At 32.4% G+C, this 17,885-nt stretch overlaps 2 protein-coding genes across 2 annotated transcripts; one reads left to right on the forward strand and one right to left on the reverse strand.

Moving 5' to 3' along the window:
- Positions 1-452: 452 nt before the first annotated feature.
- LOC139487132 (uncharacterized) lies at positions 453-7,405 on the reverse strand. Its single transcript, XM_071272119.1, has 6 exons — positions 7,305-7,405; positions 6,715-6,892; positions 6,351-6,535; positions 4,556-4,648; positions 3,359-3,462; positions 453-639 (listed from the first exon to the last, which is right to left on the reverse strand). Exons 1-6 carry the CDS (start codon positions 7,396-7,398, stop codon positions 454-456), a joined length of 840 nt encoding a protein of 279 aa, XP_071128220.1. The 5' UTR covers positions 7,399-7,405; the 3' UTR covers position 453.
- A 1,973-nt stretch (positions 7,406-9,378) lies between these two features.
- LOC139487133 (uncharacterized) lies at positions 9,379-14,769 on the forward strand. The gene is made up of 5 exons (XM_071272120.1): positions 9,379-9,504; positions 10,670-10,856; positions 11,487-11,905; positions 12,992-13,081; positions 14,667-14,769. The coding sequence occupies exons 1-4, from the start codon at positions 9,396-9,398 to the stop codon at positions 13,036-13,038; spliced, it is 762 nt and encodes a 253-aa protein (XP_071128221.1). The 5' UTR covers positions 9,379-9,395; the 3' UTR covers positions 13,039-13,081; positions 14,667-14,769.
- Positions 14,770-17,885: the final 3,116 nt, after the last annotated feature.

The raw sequence follows: 17,885 nt of genomic DNA on the forward strand, positions 1-17,885 counted from the left end.
AGGTCTAGAATGGGTTAAGACTGTTCCAGACTGGTCGAGTAATAGTTCAGACTATTTTCATTTGCAAAAAAAAAAGAAAAAAGTACAAATCAGTACTGTCGAGTATGGTTAAGACTGGGGTCGAGTAATGTCGAGTAAAATTTAGACCAGTCCAGACTGGCCGAGTAAAAACTAGTAAAGTCGAGTGCAGATAAAAACCACTTTTACTAGTTGGTAGTGATATCTATCAAATCGTCCTTTAGTTTATTAAAAAAAAAACGGTACCAAAGTGTACCACAAAATCGTTTATAAGTGATAAATTGAAAACATGATTGATTTTTATTTTGCTGCTGTCACAAGCTTTCAAATGGCATATTGCTATGCCAAACACATAGTACTGACAGTTCCAGAATTTCAAAAATAATCTGTGCGAGTGATGTTTTTTTTTTTATATAAATACGGAAACAATAGCAACTATGATAAAAATGTATTCAATATTTCTTCAGCCCAATGTTGTGCAGTTGTATCAGTATTCATCATCTGGAAAGGTTCTCCTGTTTTGAACCGTCTTGTATATCCACTAATATTTATTGTTAAAAAAACAGCGTTGAATTTAACCATGCCACCAGTGGATACAAGAGAACCAGTGTCGTATTCAACCTGAAATATATACTTCATATCACTTTCAATTCGTCACTAGCCTAAATATTAAGGTTAGTCTTAGTTACCCCTCTTATATGCAACATTGAACACATTATAAATGCCACACTTAAGTTATAAAGTATACTGTAAATGCGACTTAAGGATGTACTTATGTGAGATTAGGTGAAAATTACATGAATTAATAAATCAAGAATTTAGAAATTGATACTATCAGCTGGTAGAGCATCCGTTAAGGATAAAAACAAGCTAAAAATATTGATAGGTCATGGACCTCCTTTTCGAGATATTTGGGATTTAAAATATGGCGGGAAAAGACCGACTCGGACGTTTACCTTATATTTGTATTGGTATTATTTGGGTCTCAAAACTAAAGAAAGAAAATCAAGAATCTTCTAAAATGTTGGTAAATAACCTTTCATAAGCTATTAAATCTTATATGAAGAAATAAATGGGTGTTACGGGGCAAAATATTGTACCTTGTATGGTATGGAAAAACACCAAGGAGTCCGAACATTTGACACAAATTCCAAAACCTCACTTAAGGTGGTATCCAACACTTTCACTAAAATTAAATTGGCTCGTTTAATTTTCATAAAATTTTGATAAAGTGTTTACTTTGACCCTTTAACAAAAATATAAAAATTTCTAAAAATTTGAACCAACCATTTTATCAGAAAAATTAAACTGGTTATATAGCAATTTGACAAACACTAATTTTGATCATTGAGAAGCTTAATATTCCATTAACAACAAAACGTAATTAAAACGTTTAGCTGATTTTACAGAGTTATCTCTCTGTAGTGTTAGGTACCACCTTAAGTACATCCTTAAGTGAAACATGAACAATTTCTTCCTGTATTTGTAGATGTTATCATTTACGATTTTTGAAGTATCAAGACAACAAGGAACATCGTCAGAGGTTTTATTTACTTTTTGTATTGTTTGATAGTTCTGTTGTTAAATATATTTACCAAGAAAAAAAACCCATCCATGACACAAGATCAGTAAAACAAAAACACACAAAAAGCAAAGGAAACGCGTTTTAATCGTGTTCTTCATCATATAGTCACAATAGGACCTTCAACACGGAGACTAACAACTCCAACTTCAATGCAATTTTAAGACGGCCTAATAAATGGTTAAGCATAATTCTGTTCAAAATGAAATAATTCAGGTAGCCTTGTAAGATGTAATATTTTTCTTTTTATGAATTTGTTCATTATGGTTCGACTAGGACTTATTCACATCGTATAGACTGACGACTATTTTGAAAGATTATATTATTTTTCTGAATAACCCGTCTTTCCACTCATTGCTATTTGTGCTTATGGATCATGTTTCATTGCTGTATTCATACTCAACTTCCTCTACATTTGAAAGAAAGATTCAAGATATGCATGGCTTTGGTGCGTATAAATAACATGCTCGTTTAGCTTGAATGTAAGACAGATTTACAATCATGGCGTTTATGGAACTTGGTGAAATAATTTGTTCTTACTTCGACACAAGATAAGCCCTTTCAGTCAGGACTCTACTTCGTCAAAATTATCTCCCCATTACGCCAGTTCATTTTCACAATCGTAGAAATGGAAGCCATTGTAGGGATGACGCGCTGCCAATTTTGCTCTCGGCAACCGATAAATTTATCCACATTGCACCATTACGATCCTTATATGTCAGTTGTATTTTAAAAGACAAATGTATCAACTAGCTAATGAGCATTAGTTAATGATCTTGTCTGCATTGATTTAACTTAAAACTATTGTCTGATCGGTTGTCAGGTGGAATTTTTGAAAATTCATAAACATTTAAAAAAATTCTAATTAAATATTTCCTGGAAGGGCAGACTAGATTTTTTAGTGGTTGAAGACTATAAACCCTAGTTTTCACACACAAAAAATTATAATTTTTCGAAGATATGCATTTTCATCATCCAACTTGAAAGACTGTCGTCAAGTACTTTCAGTAAAAAAAAAATAGTTATTCGAACACACCTACTCTGTTTTTGTGATTCATTAGATAGGTATTTCACTTGACCCATATATTTCATCTTTTAGTACTGTGATTTTTTTATGTTATAAAGTCAACCTGTAGCTTTGATATATAAAAATGATAGAATCTGAAGCGAGACGATGTACGATATCAAGACAAAATATTCAACTCAAACACGCCCGAACAGAAAAAGGTGCACTCGATTTTCTCTTTTCGATACAATTGTTACCCATTTTTTGGAATTTTTTCTTGAGTCACATAATGGAAGGGCAGACACCAAAATTACTGAACTAATAGATTGATATGTTTTCCGTCCGTGGTAAATTTTTTTTTTTAAATCGGAGGTTATGCATTTTCTACATCCAACTTGAAAGATACCCATGTCGTCGACTTGATATCTAATTGTTCTGCTTAACTATGTACTAAATAAATTGAAAACTTATGCAAATGGTGTTTTCAAAATAAAACACTTCATAATTGAGAAGAAAATTGTAATTTTGTTTGTTTCTATTAACTTTTAAAATTTTTTGTCACTATAGTATACTTTACAGTAAGCATTTATCGCCTTCTCTAACAAAGAGCTTCGATTCTTTTGTTCTATTTCAACCTGGTTTCCGACTGCTTTAATAAATTCTAAACTACGTTCTGTTAGAAACGTTTTTGCTTGATGCGGTATCGATTCATTAATTTTGTCTGTGCATCTTTTGATAAGGTACAGTCCTACCTTTTTAACAATTCCTCTTGTTTTGATAGCAGAGCTAAGTTGTTCAAATTTTGGAACAAGTACTTCTAATTCTTTAATATTATTCCGGTAGGCACTACCGCAAACTGAAATCAAAATTAACATTCACAGAGGTGTACATTCTTGTCTTCATAAACATATAGTACTGTGGCTTTAGAATGAAAAATGAATTTTCTGAAATGTTTTGTTATTGTTGAAATCCAGATTAAAACGAACAGTCCTTTATTTAAAAATATGATTTTAACTTGCTATAGACTATAAATGGTCTTTATAAACACTGGGTGGCCAACCGTTTTTTCAATAATCTAACACCTCTGACATATTCAGATTTTGCTGTTATGTTTTAATTTTGAAAAATTTGAAATGTGTGTTATATATTTAAAGCTTAACAAAAGGTTGGCATGAACGTGTTCCGTCATCTTTTCACAATTCATACTGCATATACTAGGTACATTTGAAATAAAGATAATATACATGTGAAATATATTTGAAATTAGATAAAAGATCAATCTATAATGTTATTAACTGGCTGCTTCTGTATTGGCACTGGTATAGATTCACGGTTTGCTGTATTGGCCTCGAGACCCGTAAGTAACATTTTTATGAAACAGTCCAACTTTTTCAATACAGACTTGTTCTGAATGCTGTATTACATACATCAAATGTGAATATAGGGCCAATATTTCCAATACGGACTGGCAATGATGTCAATATAGGACCAATATTTCTAATACGGACTGGCAATGAATCCTGAATTACATGCACAATATTTATTTAAAAAGCAATAAAGATCACATGATTTGTATGACCAGGACGACATCACCAGTATGACACATGCCGTTTTGGTAGTATTAGGGCTGTTTTAATCGTATTAAATAATCAAATTATTGTTATTAATTTTATTGAAACTGATTTCATGTTAACATTACTGACATTAAAGATAAGAGATGTAACGGAACGCAATACGTACTGATAGCTTCTATGTCGTAATTATCAGCAGACAACTGATATTCTGAATTAACAAATTAACAATGTGTGCAACGGAACTTTTCACACATTTTCCAAAGGTGACTTCATGTGTAGAACATTTTTTTTATAATGTTAGTTTTATGGTGTGTACGCTGTTTTAGATTTAATTGGGGCAAAAAGGGAAATACATGTGTTTATCCAACATCTTACCATTGCTTTCCACTATGCGTGTGTCGTTACTTTTAACTTTATCGCACCAGACAGAACATTTAGTATCACAAATACCCCTTTTTCCAAAAACATCTGTTCCATGAAATAACGATAACAATAACAATGACTAATTAAAGATTATTATAATACATATGTAGTACTTTATATAGATATAGATGAAGATGGAGAGGAAATAATAAAATAATAATAACTGACTTGCATACATAACAGTGTATTTGTAACCGAAATATGCATGCAATTTTTCTTAGGAAGAAAGATAAGAAGTTAGCAATATCCTTTAACTCTACTTTCCGCTATATAGATGACGTTCTTTCACTAAACAATTCAAAATTTGGTGACTATGTGGAACGCATCTATCCCATCGAATTGGAGATAAAGGATACTACAGATACAGTTAAGTCAGCTTCATATCTTGACTTACATCTAGAAATTGACAATGAGGGTCGGTTGAAGACAAAACTTTACGACAAAAGAGATGATTTCAGCTTTCCAATTGTGAACTTTCCATTTCTAAGTAGCAACATTCCAGCAGCACCTGCATACGGGGTATATATCTCTCAATTGATACGATATTCCCGTGCTTGCATTTCCTATCATGATTTTCTTGATAGAGGGTTACTGCTCACAAGGAAGCTATTAAATCAAGAGTTCCAAATGGTGAAGTTGAAATCATCCCTTCGTAAATTTTACGGACGCCATCACGAGTTGGTTGACCGTTATGGAATAACCATTTCACAAATGATATCGGATATGTTCCTCACGTCGTAACTACAATCCCCTTCCCTTTCATGAATTTGACCTACCGAATTAGACAATTTACCGGATTTGTAATCACATAAGCAACACGACGGGTGCCGCATGTGGAGCAGGATCTGCTTACCCTTCCGGAGCACCTGAGATCACCCCTAGTTTTTGGTGGGGTTCGTGTTGTTTATTCTTTAGTTTTCTATGTTGTGTCATGTGTACTATTGTTTTTCTGTTTGTCTTTTTCATTTTTAGCCATGGCGTTGTCAGTTTGTTTTAGATTTATGAGTTTGACTGTCCCTTTGGTATCTTTCGTCCCTCTTTTAAAGTAAGCTTCCTACAAAAAATCTGAGAAACATTTATAATCCTGGTACCTTTGATAACTAATTAAAAATTTCAAAATAATCCTGCAATATAACTTGAACTCTATAGTATAATTTAGGAAATAGTTATTCTTATAAGTAAAGTAAACTAACTAGCAGAGACATATAATACAATATATGTGTATTATATATCTCTATTAATAGTAAAGCAAACATTGCATATCATTTGTTTGAAAAGATCTCCGGGCAATGTTTGGTATAATATACAAAGTGACTTGTAATACCTTTTTTTAATTTGTCACCTTTTCTTTATGATTTACTCCTTAAAAATACCAAGGAACGACTTTAATATTTTTTTCAGTCTATTCTAAATAGCAACAGAAATGTGGTGCACACTGTTAAACAAACCGCTATACGTTGTTGCTATTTCATCATAAACACAAAACGCAAAACAATATTACAGTCATTCCTTAAATGATTTTCAAAAATAACACATAATACAAATGGTGACTAATATTTATAAATGAAATGCCAAAATACTTTTACATATAAAATTCTTAATTTCTAAAGAAGCCCCAATCTGCAGGTTTACGAACTATAATAGTTTGAAATGTAAAACATTTTGTTGTTTGTTTTGCTCAAGGACTATTTTTGAGGGATACAACTATATTTCATTTTATTTTCAAAAATTAACGATAAGTACTCACGGTGGAAAACATGTCCAATATGGTGAATACCATGGGCTATTTCATCTACGACATTTTCGACACCGTGTCCTAGATCCTTTACAACATCTACAGCTCCATGTACAAAGTGGCCAACAGGGTCGTGTACAAGATCATGCAGTACATTATCTAATACCTTTGTCAAACTAGATCCACTATTCTGAACACTTGTAATAGTACAGATAAAATCACATCAGTAAACATAGCAATTTCTGTTTGAGAAGAAAATCGGATTTCGTTTATTAATTTATGTTCTGGTTAGGTATACTAAAAAAAATGAAAATGTTCATAAAATACAATTACAATTATATGTGCATCATTATATATGATAAAATAAAATTCTTACTTATGAGAAGGAATCGTCACATGTTCTCCACACTCATGCTTGCAAGAGATACATTGGTCTATGGTACTGTTCACCTTTACGATACATTGAGTTTGTAAATTATGGTGGTGCTTTATGGCTACTTTTACTCTTGCTTGAGTAAGAATGTCAAGATGTTTGCAGACAAATGAGTCAATAACTGAAAGAAAAAGGATTGGCTGTTATTTTCAAAATCTGAAATAAACGTGTACCGTTTCGTTTTCATACTTTTCAAAAATTACAATGCTTATACATGTATTCATTTCATGTTTCAAGAAGATAAATTATGCTCTCTGTCACATTTTTTCATTGACCAATTAAACTGATAGACGACTCTTCATTTCGTACTGTATTTGAATTTTTTAAAAGCTTTTTTTAATCAAGAGTCACTGGTTAGTCCTTTTGTAAACGACACGCGTGTTTGGAGTACATAATTTTAATCCTGGTATTTATGATGAGTATATTTTCCATATATTATTATCGATCGAAGGGTTCCTTAACAATTAAACTATTACAAGCACCACCATTTATATATTGTAAATGAAAATCTTAAGTGAAATTTGTATTCTTACCCTGAAGGTTTGTTTGATCCAGAGTCGTGAGTGCAGCATCAATACTTAATATTGATAAAAGAAAACAAGAAACGAAGGCAGTAACTCTGTTCATGTGATTCATTGCTGATAATCTAATTAAGATTTTCTGTCATTCAAGTTTATATATTATTCGTAAGCTCGTTATCAGTGCGATTTGTCAATCATTTACTGTTTCTATGTAATTATAAAGAAAAACACCACCTGGCTTCTTCTCAACATTCACGTTTGTTACGTGGTAAAGTACACCGTCATAACATAAGATTCTTAATTTATTTTGTTCTTAATAACCTATAAGGAAGTAAGTAACGTGAGGGTACCCAAATTGCACCGAGTACCCAAATTGCACATTTTTAGCAAAAATGGCAGCGGAATCTTAGAGACTAAACAATATGTGTTCTTATGATTTGATTCTATACACGTCTTTCAACATAGGTAAACGTATTCAGATATACACAAAACGTTCACAGTATTTATCAACAGATTAAGTGTTTTCTGAAAATGCAAAATGCACGGAAACGTCGCCATGCAACGTTATCAAAACGCCATCGTTTTAAAATTAGCAAATACAATATGTAACAAGTATCCATTTCTTTAAAAAAAAATGAAGAGTAAGCATGGAATACTATCCAGTTGTTCAAAATATTTACAGAAATTAAACAAAAACTCTGTTATTCGACGTTTGACAATGCGAATTTAAGCATGGATGCAATTTGGGTACTCCTCGTTACAGAATCATTGATGGTTTGGAGATCAGTTCAGACCAACTTTTCTATGATTTCAAATGGATTCAAAATTAATTTAGTGAAACCATATAGAAAATCATGATACATCTTCAAAATAAACACATTAATTAAAACTTTTTTCTGAAGCATAAATAAACGTAGGTTAAAATACTGTCAAAATAGGTGCAAATTGGGTACCCTCACGTTAAACACTTATTTATTTCTGAAATATATTTCTAATGAATATTGAATGAAAAAGTAAATTGCAAAATTTATTTTGCACAAAAAAAACCCAGGTACAATGCGTTGTTTTACTAGGCACTTTGACTGTTTCGAACCGAGTACAAATAAAATGATACTTGAATAATTCGTATTTGATGCGGATGATGTGAAACGAAAAGCACTTAAACACTTTGTGTTAGAAGCGCGATTCTGTATTTACACTTTTAACAGGAATTCTCAAAGCGAAGTAATTGATGATAGCCAATGGTATATATGGACACAAACGTATAGAAATCAGGCTGTCGGTCTTCTTTGCTATTTTGTTCAACTTTTTGTCAGACTTGGGACCTTTTTAGCTGAGGTTATGACATGGGTTAGCTAGTTGTTGATATACTACAATGACATCATATAAATATTCACATATTTGTTCTTAAATCTTAAATTGGTATTCGCATCATTAGCAATACTCACACATGACATCATATATATATAGGAATATGTGGTATCCGTGTCAATGAGACAACTCTCCACCCATTTTAAAAAAGTAAATCATAATAGGTCAAGGTTGGTCCGTCAACAAGGAGCCTTGGATCACAACGAACAACAAGCTATAACAGGCACCACAAATCACCAGTGTGAAACCATCCAAACGAGAAAACAAACGGTCTAATCTATATCAAAACAAGAAACCAGAAACACGTATGAAGTTTTAAACAGAAGAAAACCACTATACATCGGATTCGATCTTTATAATAAGATTCAAGTTTCTTTTACAATATGTTATGCATCAAGTTGCTACAAAACATGAACAATATTTAAAAGAGGGACGAAAGATACCAGAGGGATAGTCAAACTCATAAATCGAAAATAAACTGACAACGCCATGGCAAGGTGTCGTTCGATCGATAGGAAAGTTCAGAAAGCCATAACATCCTAGTACATGTATTCTGCCTTTCATTGTTGTGTAATAATATTTGTGCGTCAATATAGGGTCGACACAGTCTTATCTATATAATAGATATGAACGTCATCGGGAAGTACTAAGACAATATATATACGCTACTATATAAACAAAAGAACATTAATTCATTGAACAGAAGAAACACAATTTGAAAAAGAAGTCAAAATGGGACTACTGATTTTAAATGTATTTGTAGTGTTAGCTACTGTACATTTGAGTACAATGTTTAATTTGAGAACACCATTGATAACATTAGATGACACCAATACAAAACGTGAGTTTTAAATTATATTAAATTGACTAAAAAAGCTTGTCCAGTAAAAGGAAAATATAATTATTTAGTTTATAAATTGTTTATATTTACATGACTAGGTACACAACCGTTTAAGATTCTTCTTGTACAAACAATTGTTCAAAATACGGACAACTGCATACAGATAGTCCATTTGGCAATTACCGAATTTGTTTTCGATTCTTAAGAATTTTTCAATGGAAATAACATCGAGGTATGATCAACTATGCTTCTGCCTACACAAAGCAAGGGAACGAGCTTGAAGATTTTTTCATACATTTGAATTGTTAAGTAAAAGTGTTTGACCTAAATTAGATTGCAGGGAAAGTTGTTTTCACTGGAACACGCATTGTCGTGTGATCTGAACATTTTAGACAGAGCAAATATTAATTGACTTCAGACAAAATATCTGAACAGTTCTGAATTTTCCGCATGGGATAAATCTTTTATCCAGATTTTTAAGACCTGTTGAGATAAAATTTATTTAACTAATGTACGCAATGAAAAATAATTTAAAAAAACCCCGCGTACTTACATAATAACCCGGGGTGCAGTTTGTCTAACATGAGGTTTTGTCGGATATTTTGAAATAGGAAAGAAAGTAAGTCGGTTAAATATCTATGAGTTAGAGAAATACTTTTAAAATCCATAATTTGTATTGGAACACAATGGGAAACTCCCTTATTGTTTTATGATTTATTTCTTTTATACTTGTTTTTGATTCAAATGAGATGTTTGACCACATGCCACTCCTTTGTTTCCTATATTATAAATTTGAACATGTCAACCTATCAGAGGACAATTGAAATTAAAATTGTATAATTTCTACCTTTCAATAAATGATGAAACACAGTGGTAATCAACATACCGTGAAAGACGTTTATCAAACAAAGCGATGTCAACATCGTTTTGGTGTTATGGTGATTTTAACTTCAACTAAGGGCACATAAGATACCTATAAGTAGTAGGGGGACGAATCAGGTTTGATCCTACTTTTAATTAAAATAAAAGTTCACGATTTCGAATCGTAATGAGGTATTTGTAAAAAGAGTAGCCCCCGTAAACGTAAGCGATACGACGTCAGTTCATATTGAAATATGTTGTTGCCCAATGAATAATGACGCATGTTTTTCTATTGTACTATTAGTTTTGGATTCATTTCTTCGTATACACCTTGAATCACAAACACTTCAACTCATCAATCGAACAATTATGGAGAAAGAACAGCTGGAACATAATTGTATCCAACAAGCGAACAACACTATTGATATGTGCATAACGTGTATGCATACCTGTGATGCAGCACAACTGCCACCAGTACATTATATTCAAAGGTTACTAATTTATTTGTTAATTTTGATTTTTATACAATTTTGTGCCTTATGTTAATTAATTGATCTACAAATTTTCTTACATAATTTTTCAGTTTACAAGACAGAGTTTGAAATATGTTTCATACTCAGTTTTTCAGAATTTCAGAACTTAGATACAAAAAATATATCCGGTATAAGACAATGCTGAGCATTTTATCGACCTAAATATATAAGTTCTAATTGCAGAAAGCATAAGTAAACATAAACATAGTTTCAGAATAATTACTTTAGCCTTATCATAGATACCAGGATTGAAATTTTGTATTTATGCCAGAAGCGCGTTTAATCTACAAAGGACTTATCAGTTACTCTAGAATAAAAACATGTTACAAAGGCCAAATAAAGTACGAACTTGAAGAACATTGAGGCCCAAACATTCTAAACGTTTTGCCTAATACATCTAAGTTAATTTTTGAGGTAGAAAAGAATTTAGTATTTCAAAAATGTAAAGTTTTGTAAACATTAATTTATTATTAACACCATATCAATGATAATTCATGTCAACACAGAAGTGCATCAAACAATTTTTCTGTATCAATTATTGGCCAAGAACAAGACTACGTATTAATATTTGATTCAAAATACTTACAGCGAGAATCACTCAGCTGGAAATAAACTAAAGGTGATACTGAAGGAAATCATAAAAGATCCACTAGGAACTGCAATTGACTTAGTATTTGATCTTGGAGTTGGTAAACTTACCAATGGTGTTGAGCATGTCGTTCATCAGCTTGGACACGAGGCTGAACATTTAGGAAAAGACTTGGTTCATGGGGTTCAACATATCGGCGAGGAGTTGGGGAAAGGAGTTGAGCATTTGGCACATGAGCTATCACATGGTGCGGAACATGTTGCACATGAAATAGGACATGGAGTACAACATCTTGGCCATGAACTTGAGCATCTTGGTCATGGAGTTGAAAGTGTTATACATGATTTAGGTCACGGTGTGGAACATATTGGTCATGAAATTGAACATGGTGTTCATCATATCGGACATGAAATATCGCGTAAGTAATGAGAATTATTTATTAAAAAATATGTGTTTGTAAATGGAAAAAAAATACCTTTGAATAAAACTTCAAACCGAAATTGCTGTATTTGTAAGCAGTATTTCATTCAGTGTACCAACATAAGATACCTAGTTAACTACAATTTTCAAAATACAAAAGGTATGTTTATTTTTATTTCGATAAGTGATACTTGCATGTACACAAGTTTTTTATTATAATAATAAGAAATTCCGCTATTTCGTATCTTTATATGAAATCGGTATTGTGAAAGAAACTTTTCGAAAAATAAAGATTTAACAACTAACCAGGAAGGTTGCTTCTAAACAAAGTCTGGCTTACCTAAATGCTGATTTTATGTTTTTACAGTTTGATTCGGTTATCTTATTCATTTCTAAGAAATTTAGTTTTTGTTAAATGTGCTTTTGAAAATTCATTCGGAAAGTCCCTAATCACATGGCAGAATCAAATGACAAAACACATCATACGAATGGACAACAACTGTCATATTCCTGACTTGATACATGCATTTACACATGAAGAACCAGGTTTTATAGCGCTTAACCTCTCACTTTTAAAACAGTCTCATCAAATTCCGTTATATTTACGACGCGTGAACAAAACAGACATAATAAATAAAATAGTCAAAATATGAGTACAGCAGTTATCACTGTGTTACAACCTTAAAACAAACAATTTTACATAAAAAGCACACAAGCATCTATCAAATTAACACACATTCATTGCTTCGCGTGTCTGACGTCAGAAAATTTATACGTCACACAGGAACAAATTTTGTCGTTCAATGTTTACACAAAACAATTTTATAATTTCACTTGGGAAATGTTGGCGTACAGGGTTAAAAAAAACAAAAGTATGTTAGAATTAATATCCGAAATAGACCAAGATTTAAAATTGTCCAGAAGTTCGGTAGAATTTCTAAGAATCCAAAAATGGTTAATACCACTACTCGATTCAAATAATTTTTTTGTTTTTTTCTAAAATTTTACAGATATTTTTCCATTATTATTGTTTTGTTGTTTATAGGAAATTCATTTTATGTTAATTTTTATACTTCATCAATAGATATACTTGGAAAAAGACAAAGTTGTGGTGACAGATGTCCTGCATGAAATAATGTAAAAAGTAAAAATTTATCAGAAATCAAAACTAAAGGTATGTAAGTTATCTATGTCAGTTCTAAAGTAATAGCATGGCAATTCAGATATTGCTTTTCCGTTATAAATTTTACAAAAATCCTTTAAAATGCTGAAAATTATCTCCACTGTGCATTCTCCTGGTCTATTCGTAGTATGGGTTTGACTAGTCGTAATTCACTGTACAGTTTCTTAATAGTTTGAATTATGATTTGTTTTTAATTCCTCGGGATTCAATGAAAAGACATTACTTGTCTAAATGCACATCATGTGTAGCATGTAAAGTACAATTCCACCTTAAGTTGTATTATTTGACCGTTTGTCATTGTATGCTTCTACATGTTTAAAACGAACTAAACGTTTGTTGGTTAACATTCCCTATTTATTAAGAATTATGTCCAGCAATGCCCTTGTATTTACCTTTATACTCAAATGTGATGTCTGGTGATAACCCCCTATTTAAAAATCCCTGTGTTCTTAGATTTAATGCTTGGTAAATCCTCAAGATAACGCAAATAGATAAAACGTGGAGGAATTTACTGCATAAATAATTTAAAAGAAGAGAATGGGTATATATGTTTAAATTTATGATGGTAATCCTTGACGTGTGGCTGTCTTATTCTCAATTCTCAGAATTTAGTTAGTTTTTATGGACTTCTTCATTATTGAATTTTCCATGGAGTTAATCATTTTTGTTATACTTTTTTAAACACAATTTATATATAAAAAAGAAGATGTGTTAAGATGGCCAATGAGACAACTCTCCACAAAATACCAAAATGACACAGAAATTACCAACTATAGGTCAACGCACGGCCTGCATCAATGAACAAAACCCATACCGCATAGTCAGCTTTAAAAGGCCCCGAAATTATTGTATTTATCAATAGAAAATATCTATCTGTTTGGTGTTAGTAGTTAAAGGAATTGTTTTGTGCTATATATATATTCGAATGCAATACACTTTAAGGTGGCTCGGGCCTATTCGAAGTTTCTATCAGAAGTGCCGTATTTTTGGTTATTGTATTCTTTAAAGAAAATGAATCAAATTGGTCGAAAAAAAATAGGGGGTCACGGACCATTTAAGATCAAAATTTTACTTTTAAACAGGTATGTAAATGGGACCATTTTTCAATGAAATGATAGGGAAAATACAGGTGTTGACATATTTTTATCGGAATATCAAAAAAATGTTCTGTGACAATTTGTCCAAAACTGTTATATGAAAAGCTCGAATATAGCTTCAAAGAATGAGCTAATAAAAAACATAGGTCACCGATAAGGAAAAAAATATTTTGCCTAAAAACCCAAATTTTGGCGGGAAAATGGTGAAAATGGGTGAAATGTCATTTTGACCCTTTAACAAATACGGATAACAACGAAAATATTCTATAAGTCACATAACTACAATGATTTAACATTTCTAATCAATCAAAATATTTAAAAAAAATATATCGAATTTACGACAAATACTTTTGTAATTCATGCGTGAAATTATGCGCAGTCGAATAGTCCCGAACCACCTTAAAGTGACTGGCAATAATAAATCTTTACAGTCATGTTATCCATATTATCAATATTTTTTTTAATTTTCCTACACACAGTTTGTGGAAGTACACATGTAAACAGGATATCAACTTTAGATTCACTAGAACCAAAAATTAGAAAAGTTGCTGCTGCATTAAAGAACAGATGTATCCAAAAAATAAGTCTCTTTTACATTTTAATGCAACTTTTATTGTTTCTTTGAATAGATTACGTTTCCTATTACAGTCTGAATTTGTTCACCCAAGCGCAGAATTCGTGTACATACATGTATTTGGAAAATGCTAAAATTATGATGAATCCGTTCAAAGAAGATTAACGAGCACCGAGTTTTAATTCACTTGGTCTTAGACATCCATCAATTGGCTCTCCTAACATGTAAAACGAAATAAATGCACCAAGTCACAAATCTATTTCCGCAAATAATATATTGAATACAGCTGCCTTCTATGCTGCTACATCAGTAGGTTTCAGACAATTTACTTAAATTACAGCAATTTAAGGGGAGGATTGATCGCTCACAAATATGAATGTTTAACCCAGTGTATTGTTTATGTGTCTATCCCAGATCAGGAGCCAGTAGTTAAGTGGTTGCCGTTAGTTTAAACTACCTACCTATCTTCCTAGCTCCTGGTCGAACATAAGATCGCTACAAGATTTCGCCATTTGCTCTGTCTTTAGCGTTTTCCTCGGCTTCACCCTAGGTCATATCAAGCTCCTTCAGTTCTGCTAACTTGTTCGACGCCAGGTTGTTTGTGGTCTTTCTCTTGATCTCTTCCCCTTGGGCCTCCATCTAAGAGCTTTTCTATTCACATTGGATACAGACATCCAGAAAACATGCCACAGCCATCTGAAGCGCCTCTGTCAAATTTCCAAGAGATGTTTATATGAAATACGGTTTGGCTAGAAGATTTTGCAGATTCGAATCATGATCAGATAATTGTGGGGGAAACTTGAGAGCGATCTCATAAATTTGAGAATTGAAATGAGAATGTGTCAAAGAGACAACAACCCGACCAAAGAACAGACAACATGTCTTTTTTTGTTTCTCTCCAACATTCACTTTCTAACAGAAGGACATATTTAAACTTACTATAGCCTTATCTTAGTTTTACTGTTGTATTGCTTAAACTTCCAAATGGGTCGAAGTCTTTGAAATGAAATCTTGTCTTGGCTAGCCTACTTTTTGTGTTGGATCTTCTGTACTAACCACAGTTCCTAGATAAGTAAATTTATCTACCGAATGCATTTCTGTGCCCTCAGCTTTTAATCTTAAGTTTGATGTTGTGCTAAGTCGCATTTCTTGAGTCTTTTTGCGTTCAATTCTAGTCCAAATTGGCTTGTCTTTTCCTGCATTATGTCTTTTTTTGAACACAGGAGTTCTATATCAACAGCAAAGTCAAGGTCCTCTAGGGTAGTAAACATTGACCATGGGAGCAGACAACAGCAGAAGGTCACCAACAGGTCTTCAATGCAACGAGAAACTCTCGCACCCGGAGGCGTCCTTCAGCTGGCCCCTAAACAAATATATACTGGTTCAGTGATAATGAACACCATACTAAACTCCAAATTGTACACAAGAAACTAAAATTAAAAATAGTACAAGACTAACAAAGGCCAGAGGCTCCTGACTTGGGACAGGCGCAAAAATGCGGCGGGGTTAAACATGTTTGTGAGATCTCAACCCTCCCCTATACCTCTAGCCAATGCAGAAAAGTAAACGCATAACAATACGCACATCAAAATTCAGTTCAAGAGAAGTCCGAGTCTGATGTCAGAAGATGTAACCAAAGAAAATAAACAAAATGACAATAATACATAAATAACATCAGACTACTAGCAGTTAACTGACATGCCAGCTCCGGACCTCAATTAAACTGATTGAAAAACTATGTCTTCATCATATGAATATCAGGCACAATCCTCCCCGTGAGGGGTTTAGTATCATACCATCATAACATATATGAGAAGAACATAACCCGTGTCATGCCAACAACTGGTTTATTAAGAATAGGCTGGTATAAAAGCATTTCAGCAGTTTTAAAATTATGTGTGGTACTCCATATGATGTAAGAATTATCCAAAAACTCTTTATTGTGCAAATTGTCAAATATTTGTTTGTTTGAACTTAATAAAGTTGATGTATAGAGGTGCCTTCCATTATATTTTGATATGAGCGTCACTTATAAGTCTTGAGTAGACGAAACGCGCGTCTGGCGTACTAAATTATAATCTTGGTACCTTTAACTATATACTGCTCAATGATGTTCATAAGAGCAAATATCTGATCAATGAATCCTTTTCCTTTTCTAAATCCAGTTTGTTCCTGTCTTAACCTATCATTCAGTTCAGAGTCTATCCGGTTTAACAGTTTTCTGAAAAACAATTTATTTGGAATTTAGAAAAAAAGAGAGACGAAAGATACCAGATGGAGAGTCAAACTCATAGATAGAAAATAAACTGACAACGACGATGTGGCATGATTGCCAAGAGCAACTCTCCGCTAGGGACCCAATGACACAGAAATTAACAACTATAGGTCACCGTACCGTCTTTAGCAATGATCAAAACCCATACTGTATATACAGTAAGCTATTGAAGGTTCATAAATGAATAGTTCACAACAGAATTTACTGTTTATCTGGTCGTTATATTTTACTTGTAATAATACTAGTTCAATAAGTTATTGCCTATATTATCAAATTTAATTTGACAATCTTCTTGTTAAAGCGCATGCATGATACTGCATATAATGTCATATTATTTATTTTAGATTGAGTATGACCCAACATCGCTTGATCCTGCTACAGTTCAATTCAGGAATGTCTACGTAACAGTATTCAAGACGGGTTCCTTAACTCGCTTCAAAACGAAAGCTCCATACCAAATGATGCACATGAAAAATACAGCTTCACACTGGGCATTAGAAGCATTGGATATGTTTATTGATTAAGAATAACATAAAATTATATAAATAGAACAATTAAACAATTATTTTACGTTTTGCTCAGTCTTTCATTTTCTGTGTTGTGTGTTGTGTACTTTTATTCTTTTTTTTTCTTTTTTAGCCATGACAATTCTATTTTCGACAATTGAGTTTGAATGTCCTCTTCTTTACTATAAATACAAAGATTACGTTGATTGAAATCAAATATGTTAAAACAAACAAGATGTGATACACGAGCAAATCAAGATCCTTTACCCAGAAACTTTCAAAAACCTCTCCCTGCACAACTTTTTAGTGAAAATTTGATTAATTACTAAAAGTTTTCTTAGAT

This window comes from Mytilus edulis, chromosome 8 (genome assembly GCF_963676685.1).
Source record: "Mytilus edulis chromosome 8, xbMytEdul2.2, whole genome shotgun sequence".
Taxonomy (NCBI): domain Eukaryota; kingdom Metazoa; phylum Mollusca; class Bivalvia; order Mytilida; family Mytilidae; genus Mytilus; species Mytilus edulis.

Excerpts from the sequence above, each read along its gene's own strand:
- LOC139487132 (XM_071272119.1), bottom strand. The coding sequence starts at position 7,398 with ATGAACAGAGTTACTGCCTTCGTTTCTTGTTTTCTTTTATCAATATTA. Across the intron at positions 6,893-7,304 it reads GGATCAAACAAACCTTCAGG|TTATTGACTCATTTGTCTGC; the intron begins GTAAGAATACAA and ends TTTTTCTTTCAG. Across the intron at positions 6,536-6,714 it reads GTGACGATTCCTTCTCATAA|TGTTCAGAATAGTGGATCTA; the intron begins GTAAGAATTTTA and ends TACTATTACAAG.
- LOC139487133 (XM_071272120.1), top strand. The coding sequence starts at position 9,396 with ATGGGACTACTGATTTTAAATGTATTTGTAGTGTTAGCTACTGTACAT. Across the intron at positions 10,857-11,486 it reads CCAGTACATTATATTCAAAG|CGAGAATCACTCAGCTGGAA; the intron begins GTTACTAATTTA and ends AAATACTTACAG. Across the intron at positions 11,906-12,991 it reads TATCGGACATGAAATATCGC|ATATACTTGGAAAAAGACAA; the intron begins GTAAGTAATGAG and ends CTTCATCAATAG.